This window comes from Juglans microcarpa x Juglans regia, chromosome 8D, assembly GCF_004785595.1.
Source record: "Juglans microcarpa x Juglans regia isolate MS1-56 chromosome 8D, Jm3101_v1.0, whole genome shotgun sequence".
Taxonomy (NCBI): domain Eukaryota; kingdom Viridiplantae; phylum Streptophyta; class Magnoliopsida; order Fagales; family Juglandaceae; genus Juglans; species Juglans microcarpa x Juglans regia.
In genome coordinates, this window is record NC_054608.1 from 31,707,864 (window position 1) to 31,719,006 (window position 11,143).

Here is an 11,143-nt window from a genome sequence, read left to right on the forward strand (position 1 = left end):
TAGGTGGGTGGTGTTCATGAATCGGACCACTAGCGGGAAGGATTGCCAATGGAGAGTAGTATGAAGAAGAGGCAGATGGGAGAAAGGGAACACTACTGAGAGACAACTTACGTGCGCCAATTACAACCATTTATTATGTATTCCCTTTCTCACAACAGAGCAGATCAGACTCTGTCGCTCTGTGGGAGAGAGAGCTTTGGCTGTGTCTGCAGCTGCCATACAACAGAGAAAAGGCTGCCCTACCATCAATTCATCCATCCATCATCACCACCCCAAAATTCCAAACCAAGAAAACAGCAGAGTTGAGTTTAATTTTTCTTTCCTTTCCTTCTCAGTCTTCAGCAACTTCAAAGAATCAGAATTTTTTGTTTCCTTGTATAAGATATTACTTCCCCTGAAACCCATACTCACCACAATGTCAGACTCCATGTGTCTTTAGACCAATAAGTCCCTGTAAATGAAAGCTATATGTCGAGCCCCCAAAATAATTCATAAAAAAAAAAAAAAAAAAAACCCTTATTTCCAGCATCCCAAATAAATGAGAAAATTAACTTGGGGATAAAAAAATAAAAAATAAAATCATATTTTATTTTGGAACTTAGCATCTCAGATCCTAACAGAGTAGCAAAAGAAATTGACAAGTTTGATCACGGGGTGATGGCATTCACTTGTACAAACGTCAATCAGAAAAGATGCACACATTACACCAAGTTGTTAGTGGAGCTCAGAAATTATTTTGGCATCGAAACTGACTAAAAAATGCAATTCCAAAGCAAGTTTGGGGAAAAGGATTTGGGAAAGTGACAAGACCTGTTAGAAAAGAATTTCCTGTTAATTAAAAGATTATACTCCCCCTTCAAACTCCAACAAATTCATATATTCCATCCCTTTCACCAATTCCAAAGCAAAAAATAAAAAAAATAAAAGATTCTTTTCTCTCTCAAAACACAGCCTTAAGATGCTTGTTGAATTACTACAAGCCGCCGCCTAATGTGCTAAATGTATGCTTCATCTTTGTACGGCAAGCATGACAGATAGTGAGTCCTTGATACACATTTGCATGCATCGAGGTTTCAAGCATGTCAATGTTCTATGATTTGTTGCAAGGAACTCGGGCAGGATGTAGGATAACCCCACCTCCTTGGGCAGGTGCCCCGGGTCACCTGCCCAGAGGAGCCCTTCCCCTGCACCTCTGCCCAAATTGGCTGCAATCTGAGCAAAGATGATCGTATTTTCAAATACGTCACAAGCCTTCGTAGCATTGATGGGAACATTCAAAGCAAAAACAGACACTTTCATTGATACTGGTAAGTGCAATAAACGCAAGAATTTATTCCAACGTTCAGACGCAAGCAAAACAAACCAAAAAATAAAAAAGGAAAAAGAAAAGCACAATAAGAAAGGAAACCTGCCAAAGAAAAATCACTCCAGCTTTCCTAAAAAAAAAAAATCAGACCGTAAAAGACGTGTCTCCAATTCCATCAAGGTTTCAATCAGCATAATTCATATATTCATTGTTTGCCACAAGCACACTTAACCATATTCACACAACAAATTCATGCACAGCATGCATGAGATTCCAATACAACTTCATTGAACCGCCGAAGCACAATCAGCTTTTCCCTAAAACAAAATTCATTTTTTTTTTTTTTTCCTGAGGAATAATTCCCAATTAAGGGCAACTTATCTTGGTTGGTAAGGAATTAGTCTCGAGTGTTGTTTTTGGAATCCAGAGCTGAGGCTTCACCTACTTTTCCAAGGCAATTAGCCATAAAGCAACATTTTCCCATGTTGGAATCCATTTTTGTAGAAGAAATTCTCCACTAATTGTAGATAACCTGTCTCACACAGCATTTGGTGACAGCTTTCAAGCATGTCTGAAAACCTAGTGCTTCAAAAATGACTATTTTCCATCGTTAATTATTTATGTAGAACGTCCACCATTGCCCATTGTAAATGGAGATCCACGCCTTCAGTCCAGACTTTCTCACTACTTTAAAACAGAATTCATGGTTCAGTAACAGGTTTCATTAGGCTATGAATGAGACAAAGTTCATAAAACCACCAATATTTCAAATGAAAGAGAAGGAAAACAATAATGGAAAATTGGTCTTGTAATCGGCTCTCAATTCCTATGTCAACAGCCAATGAGATGAAACTTTAGGACCCTCACTACTTGAATATCTTAAAAGATAAAACCAAATATTGAGGGGGCAGAAAAAACAAAGAAAGAAAGGTAGGGATACTTTTGGGATGAAATGACCAGCAAATTATTTGTATATAATAGGTCGAAATAACAATGGCTATTTACAAATTTTGGGTACCAGCTAACTTGATAAAGTAGTGAAGAAAGCAGATACAACATGATACCTCATGTGAGGCCTCTGGGCTTCTGAGGACCAGATCGCGGAATAGCTAAGATGGCTGTAAGTCCACTAGCAAAGGCTGCAAGTGCTGCCACAGCAAAGGCTGGAGAATTTCCACCACCAAATAGCTGATCCCATGGTCCACTTCCCAGGGACACCACCACCTGCTCTCAGAACACAAAAGATTCATAAATTAAATGACTAAAGAATTATAATGAAGAAACCTAATGACATGCTACCAGAATTACAGAATATCACTCATTCCAGGATATAGATTAAGAATAAGCAGCAGGGAAAACGACAGTTAAATAAGATACCTAACCGCTTGAATGATATCAGATAGGGTAATTAGCAACATGACTGTTCTCCTAATTATAAATGTCACTATTTCATAATTGGTGATTTTTTTTATTTTTCCAACATTCACTGCATGTGTTCTTTTTTCAAAGATTAAGAGTAACATATAAACTTATACTTCTTCCCTCAGCGTGATGCTAAGGTGAGGTCGTGCTTTGATGAGCTGCGAAGAAAGCCTGCATCTTCACAATGCCTAGGACAGCCAGACTTTTTTTATCCAGACGATTCCAGGCTTAAGAGTTCTGCTGTCTACTGGCATCGGTGAACCAAAGCAAGTTGCTCCTAGACAACAATTTAGGCGTGTGGATATTTCAGGCATATATTCACCATAAAAGATGGTCTTCTATGTTATAGGCATGGTTTTAGATCAACGCCAAATGCCAATACTTTCTTTACTGAAAATCAGAAAAAAAGGCCAAATTCCAACAGACTCCCCTGGCCCCCCTCTCTTCTTCTGGATGTAAGATAAATCTGGGTTTACAATGTTCTTATTTTTCCAAATTATCTAGAAGTTTACTAGAAGGTTGAGTGTCGAAATATACATTAACCTCTGATTTCAAAAGTGGCCCTTAGTGGAGAGAAAAACCCCCATATAATTTTGTAAGTGGCCCTTACTAGAAGGTTGAGTGTTCCTATCATCCTATCATACATGCAGCAAATGTTCTATTACATGATACAGGCTAACTACTGTGGTATTCATATCAAGTACATTGTGAATGAAAGTCATTTTCGGTAGACAAAATATATTTGACAACTGACATGTTTTCACTAGAATTTCAGAAGAAGAATATCATAGCTCTATTAGCATGTATTGTATCGTCCCAAGTTCACTTATTTAATGATGAAAGACATACAATCTGTTAGGAAATTGAATGTTAAAAAATGTATTGAGTTTTTAAAATATATATATTTATAAAAAGCCAAAAAATAAAAACAATTCAATATGTTAGGAAAATGAATGTTCAAAAAATTATAAATGTGGATGTGTGGGCGCGTGTACAAAAGCAAAAAGTACAGGTTGCTAGAAATCAAACTTCAAATTCCCTCTCTTTACTATTTTTTGTACTATACAAAAGGGTAAAATTACAGTTCACCTCCTTAAAAAATCTCAGACAAGAACATATAACCAGCTGAACCCTACAAAACTGGACAGACTAGCACATTGATTTATTGAGGTGATGCATTAAAGGGATAAGTTGAGGTGACACATCCACCCAACTAAACATTTGTAAAATAAAAATAAAAAAGCAGAGAGAGAGATAGAGAGAGAGAGAGAGAGTTGGTGGCTTGCCACCATAAGCTCAAGACTACCCCACTTCTACCACTATCCAATCCTTCTTCCAAGCTGTCCAAACTTCCACACCTTATCCCCCCACATCTTTTGCCATAATCCATCACAGCCACCACATAACTTGGAACTAACAATGGGTCTCATACATGCAAAAGCAAAAGAAACTAATAGAATGAGGGTCAAACCACGAATCTTTCGGAGGGAGAGAGAAAGACCCATCAATCCATGCTACAAACCATAAGTACCAAAAGCTTAAGCTATCAAAAAAAGGGGTTCACAGTGTAAATCCACCACCCTTCAACTAGCATGCCCATGTCAAAAAAAAAAAAAAAAAAAAAAAGAAGACCGTAAATAACACACATGCTTGTCACTTGTAGCTATTGTATTTAATAAAACATCAGCCACTTTAACAGAAAATGGCTATCAGAGAATGGTCTAACAATCTATCTGAAGCACCATACACCAACACGCCTAGGTTAGCAAAAGCACAGAAAACAACACATGCTTGTCCAATGTAACTACCGTGCCACTTTAAAAAACAGCAAAGTAACAGACGAAAAAATCTAATATCTCAAACTCAGTTATCTGGTTCTATAATTCAGGGTGGTTAAAAGTTTTTGTGAAGTATTATAAGCAGGTGAACTGCAATTTATGCTAGAACCTTGTATCTTTGGACGTGCAATTAATATAGAAGTTTCGAAAGAGAGGCAGATGGAGGAAAGGACATAGAGAGTTTGATACACCTATTACTTAATAATACATAGACCTAAGATTTGAATAACTAGTCATACAAATTAAGAGAGCACAATCCAGCTATTAGCATAGATGGAAATAATGCTTGTAAAGCACCATAATACAGCACTGTAACCGTAGGGATCCTTTTCTGTTATTCTCTCCAGTTATGTAACAACTGTGATTCCATTTTTACTTGTATAAATACAGGAGAAATATCAATGAAAATACAAGGAACATTTCAGCTAAAATGGGTCTCTGATATGGTATCAGAGCATTCCAGACCTCTGTCTCAAAATGGCCAACGCCTCTGCTGCGAATATCTCAACCTCTGCACCCTCCTTCTCCCATGTCGTAACTAGCAAGCTCACTACCGATAACATTCCACTCTGGAAAGTTCAGGTCAGTGCCTATCTCCAGGGCCAAGACTTATACCAATACATCGATGGCACTCTCTCTCCTCCTCAATTTATTACTGACCAACCCAATGTTAACCCTAAGTACTCTGCCTGGAAGAAGACAAACCAGCTTGTGCTGAGCATTTTGTTTTCTTCCATATCAGAGTCTGTTCTGCGCCATGTTCTCTCATCTACAACATCTCATGAACTCTGGAGCTCTCTTGACTCCCTTTTTACCTCTAAATCTCAAGCCAAACAATTCCAAGTTCGTTTTCAATTAGCTAACCTTGCTCGGGGTGAGCTCTCCATCACAGATTTCTTTTCCAAAGTATGAGCACTAGCTGATACCTTGGCCTCAACTGGAAGTCCTCTTCCTGACCAAGATTTTGTCACCTACTTGCTCACCGGGGCTTGGTCCCTCATATGAATCCTTCGTGACCTCCATTACCACAAGGTCTGACCCTGTCTCCTCCCAAGAACTTTTTCAGCTTCTTCTCAATTCATGAAAGCAGGTTAGCTCACTCAAATAGGACCATGTCCCCCACTGAACCTTCGGTAAATGTCACAACAACTGGAGGTCGTACCCAACGTGGTCGAGGCTACTCAAGAGGAGGCACATCCAGCAGAAATGGGAATACCAGAGGATGCTCCAACTCATACACCAGAGGAGGTCGCAGTGGTACCTACCCCAATCCACCCTCAAATACTTACCCTCTATTCCCTAACACTCGCCAAATCTGTCAAGTGTGTGGTAACCGTGGCCATGTAGCACTACAATGTCGGCACCGTTTCAACCATTCCTACCAATATGAGGCTCCTCCATCTTTCTCAGCCAATTTCACAAACACTTATCAGCCATCCCCTACCTACCCAGACACCACCTGGTACCCTGATTCAGCCGCAACCCACCACATCACAAACATCTAGTCCCCAATATTTTCCTGTTCTACTTGATGCATCATTACACGTGGAAGCATCCAAATTCAAGTAACTTTCTTCACTTACTGTGCCCGTTCCGAAGAAGGAATGAAGATTATTCACCAAAATTATATTCCTTTCTTTTTTAATAATTCATCAAAATTACATTTCTAATTGGCACATTAAAAGTTATATTTCAATATAACACCTTGAAAATGTAAATTCCAATTTAATCCAAAAACTTCCAAGAAAATATAGAAGTACAGTTAAAGACAAATTATATTTGCCTCCCACGAAATACCCTCATACTCACACTCAAAATCTTTGAACCCGTGCAACTCATATCACTTTTTGAGGTTTCGATGTCTGTTTGCCTCCTCCGTCAAAACAACCATTAATAAACAGAAATAAAAAGATGAAACTTAGGCTAGCTTTTAACTTGATTCCCGTGAAACAACTACAAACTGCAACTTCTCCCTCCAAGACAATGTAGGATCCCATTTACCGCTCCCTTATCCTCAATTTGTGAATCAAGTATCACAAACAAAGGAATGGAACTATAAATTTTTGCTAGCTTGGTAACTACCAATTTAATTGAATTGATTAAATCATGCTACTGCTACAGGCCACAGTGATGAAGATACATGTAGATTATTAAAATAACTACATAAAATAGACTCTATCAAGAACATATGTTGATTCCAATTAGTTTAGTAGTGGCAGATATGCACATAGTACAAAGGGGAGTAAGGGCAACCATACCTGTGGGATCACTATTGCCAGATTCAGGACACCCATTGATAATCCTGCAAGAACCAACCGTTTAGATAAGCAGCTCAGCACCCAGCATCCTCATAAAATTTGGCAAGTTAGCCAAAAAACAAAAATGCCCACCTTGGCCAAGTCCCAAAGACTCAATGCGTGTGGATATCAAGGCATACGGAACGCTGTAAGTGACCTGCAATATACAATCTAACAATCAGTGTATAAATAGAGATCCCGCATGATACATAAAGTGTCATCCTTATATTAACTATATGTAGAGTCTAGATGCCCTGCTCCAGAAAACTTGCACTGTTCTTAAATGCTCCCAACATTAAGGATATACAGGAGAGATCCTATCAGAAGAGAGTTCATGTTTTAGCTCAAGATGACAACACCTGGTGATTACGACCCTCTCCATGCATACACAATGTGGGGCAAGGATCTTCTCTTTAGGGGGCAGATTCTGCCCAAAATAACCACAGAGCTACCAAAAGAGGTTATTGATGAATTATTTACCATTTTCTTACTAAAAATTTAAACTTGCTAGACTTCATAAATTGAACCTAAAAGAACAAGGTTTTATTTAGGGTAAATTCCTCGAACCGGCATCCCAATTTTAAACACGTACCCAAACTCTAAATCATAACAAGTCATGCCAAATCAAGCTTTTTCTTGCAAGGCGCCCTTGAATCAATTTGAAACATTACGGCCTCATTTGGATGTTGAGATGAGATGAAAAATCTGTGAATAGTAGTGAAATGATTTGTGAATAATAGTGAAATGGTTTGTGAACAGTAGTGAAATAGTTTCTGTTAAGATGTTTTATGGGGTTTTGGGAAAGGAGAGAAAAAGTTGAATAAAAATATTATAAATTTAAAATATTGTTAGAATATAATTTTTTAATATTATTTTTGTTCTGGAATTTGAAAAAGTTGAATTTTTTTTTATGTTTTATTTAGAAGTTTGTGAAAGTTGTAATGATTAGGTAATGATTTGATGAAAAAGTTGAAAATTTGAATTTGAAAAGTATTTGTGTTTAAGTGATGTTTGGATGTTCCATGATAGTAACATTCCCTAGGCTTAACCATCACACATTCCATTTTAAATATACCAAAAAAAGGTGGGTGAATCACATAAAAGTTTCACTATCTTTTCTTTTTCTTTCAAATCTCGAGGACCAAACTTTTATTGTCTTAGAAACAATATACTATTTATTTATTTATTTTTAAAATTTTTTGGACCAACGTTGTTGTAGCTTGTTTATAGATTCCGAGGATTTTCGAAGAATTTAGACCATGGCATTTTCAAAATTTTTACAGGGGCCAAGATGATTTTTTTCACATTTTCCAAAGAGCCAGAGGGGATCATCCAGTCCTCTTTCAGGAGCAGGAGGTGGGAGTTAATGGTTCAACCTAGCCCGCCCTTGTCTCCACCAGTGTGCATGGGCCATAATGACATGAATTCATAATGCATGCAAAACAACAGGTGTTTAACACCTTTTCTCCCTTTATTCTCAAGTATGAATGACCAGGAAATAAAGTAGAGAACTTGTATTCCTTTCACTGAAGAGAACTGCATGACTTACCGCCAAAGGAAGGCCAAGAATTGCAAAAATCAGCAGTGCAGTAATCACAATGCCATCTGGAGGAAGAGCATGGCCTTCAGTGTGAACACTCTTTGCCACAAAGGTAAGTACTAGCATTGCAATAAAGCAGAGAGCCATGAGGATATTTGAAATCCCCCATATAAAGCCAGCCCCCCATTTCCTACACAGCTTCTCCATGAGCACCGAAGTTATTCCTAGAATAACTGAATTCAGCATCAGACCAAGTGCACCCATTCTAACTCCAGTACTATAATTCGGCCCTTCATTAGGCTCACCACCATAAATCTCTCGACCCATCCAATCAGTGTCAAAAAGAAGAAATGGAAACCATCCAATCCAGTTCAAAGCAGTAACAAGCAGGATTACCCATATAGGCCCCGAAAAATATCTAAAAGTCCCAAAAAGTTCCCAGAGGAAAGCTTCTTCAGCATGACCTGACGTTCCTGGCCCATCTTCAACAATGGGGGTGGATCTGTCACTTGAAACTAGTGGCACTTCCTGAGCAGCTGATATGCTTATATACGTGGTAATTGCAATGAATACAATGTCAATAAAAAAAGCAGACTTGAGATTTGCGCAATTAGCATTGCATGCAGATGTATAAGTAAATGGAAAAATCTTGAACCAGCCATTGTATGATCCAGTGGCAAAGCCAAGAACATTACCAACAGCCATAAATAGAGAGAAATACGCATTTGCCACTCGAGTCCTTCGATGATCCTTTCCTAGCATGACAGACATTTAGCACAAGACAAGTCAATTTTTTGGTTGTTTGCATAACTTATATCTTTTGACACATTTTAATCTTTTTCACATGTTACATACATGCACACTAATGCGTACATGCTAAGTGGTGTTTCTGAAAAGAATGAACCATAATGGATGCACAATTTTCATTGTATTTTGGAAATATCATTCTGTGCAGAGATTTTTCATTTTTTCAAATAATTGTGGCATTCTACAGTCTGCAGGGTTGATTGCAAGGATAACGTCTCACAATAAACATATGATCTGGATGTCCTGCACCATTCAATGGTGAACCTGAGTATAACCATAGCCATCCACATTCATCACATTATTCATCGAGAATCTGATACAACTTTGACGGAATGAATGCTGATTAATTTTATTTGCATGATCCACACATCAACAGGTGACATTCTTTTATTTTTCAATATTGACTGAGCTCAGCCAACAATAAGCAATGTGGAACATTCTCGAAGTTTTCTTGACCTTGCGAAAAAATTAATGCCAGGCAAAGTCTGGTTCGGGAAGATTGTAGTACTTTTATTTCTATACAAGGGATCCATTAATAGAGAAATCTTAACCAGTTTCGAGACAAGACATATTCTTGTCAATAATTAACAAGCGTGCAAATGCACACTTACAATGCCCGCCAACTCGTCATTTTCTTATCCATGTTTCCAACGACAAAATTATCCGTATAATACTAATAACAACAACAATAACAATAATAAGCTAAGGTGGTTTACCAGTGAGATCAGCAAGCAGAGCTCTACAAGGACCCTGAGTCATGTTATTGGCCACATCCAGAATCCAAAATCCGAACACGAAAGCACCCACGGCTCTCGGCCTGACGTTGCCTCGATCACCTAGAAACCACCCGATGTCTGCCGAGTGTCCGATGATCAGGACGGAGACCGCGATCAACACTGCCCCGGAGAATATAAATGGCCGACGACGGCCGAAGCGGCTGGTGCATCGATCGCTCATGTGGCCGACAAGGGGCTGGACGAGGAGGCCCGAGAGCGGGCCGCACAGCCATATGATGCTGGCCCAGGCGTGAGGGATACCAAGCTCCTGCACGTAGGGAGTGAGGAGAGATAGCTGCAAGGCCCACCCAAACTGAATCCCACACGCCACGGAAGCCACTCGCAGCAAGCGCCTCAACGGAACCCTAGCTACAACCGCCGGTCGAGCCCTGCCCCGATGGCGTTCCGTTTCAGGGATCGCCATTTTGATCTCAGTTTTCTCGATCTCACTCTCTGCCTGATCACTCCAGCTTGTTTCACTTTCTCGTTTCACTCTGTATCTCCGTAACTGTTTATTGAAGAAGAGCGGGAGAGAGGGAGGGCGGGTTTGGAGTCTGGACGATTCACCGAGCTGTTGATCCGGTCGGAACCGCGCCTCGGAGCTTTGACTGTTATGATTTTCGAATTACAAATCTGCCCTTTTTCTTACCCTCAATTTCCGGGGGAGGTTTGGATAAAGTGCCGATATATGATTGGATATTAAAGACCATGTAATTATCAGATATTTCTTCATCTTTTTCTTTTTTTTTTAAAAAAAGAAAACAATAAAGTTTTAAATAAAGTTTTTATTAAAACATGATTTTCCTACTTAATGTTATATATTTATCTTTCCGAACATTTTCAATTCTTTTTCCAAATTATTTAGAATTTATATAAGAGATTGAAGTAAAATCAATCTAGCATATATTTAATGAGTTATTCTATTTATAAGCGGCACGAAATTTAATCTTGAAACTTTTCTTACAAATCATATTATGCCAAGTCAACGGTGAAAATAGTGCGTCCTTTACACCGGCTTGTAAATTTGATATTTCATATTTAATGTTCTGGGTATCTATCTCTCATTGAATTAAAGAATAATTGAAAACCATATGAATCCAAATACTAAAGTTATTTTTGTGTTAATTAAATCTAATATAAAAATAAATAAAGATAGA

At 38.5% G+C, this 11,143-nt stretch overlaps 1 protein-coding gene across 2 annotated transcripts; it reads right to left on the minus strand.

The window, feature by feature from the left end:
• Nucleotides 1–1,726: 1,726 nt before the first annotated feature.
• On the minus strand, nt 1,727–10,652 carry LOC121242780 (sucrose transport protein SUC4-like). 2 transcript variants are annotated; one of them, XM_041140729.1, is made up of 6 exons: nt 9,927–10,652; nt 8,413–9,158; nt 6,957–7,020; nt 6,825–6,868; nt 2,371–2,530; nt 1,727–1,990 (listed from the first exon to the last, which is right to left on the minus strand). In XM_041140729.1, the coding sequence occupies exons 1-5, from the start codon at nt 10,408–10,410 to the stop codon at nt 2,372–2,374; spliced, it is 1,497 nt and encodes a 498-aa protein (XP_040996663.1). In that variant the 5' UTR covers nt 10,411–10,652; the 3' UTR covers nt 1,727–1,990; nt 2,371. The 2 variants fall into 2 exon arrangements, with proteins under 2 accessions (XP_040996663.1, XP_040996662.1); XM_041140728.1 differs by having other exon boundaries at nt 1,727–1,993.
• Nucleotides 10,653–11,143: the final 491 nt, after the last annotated feature.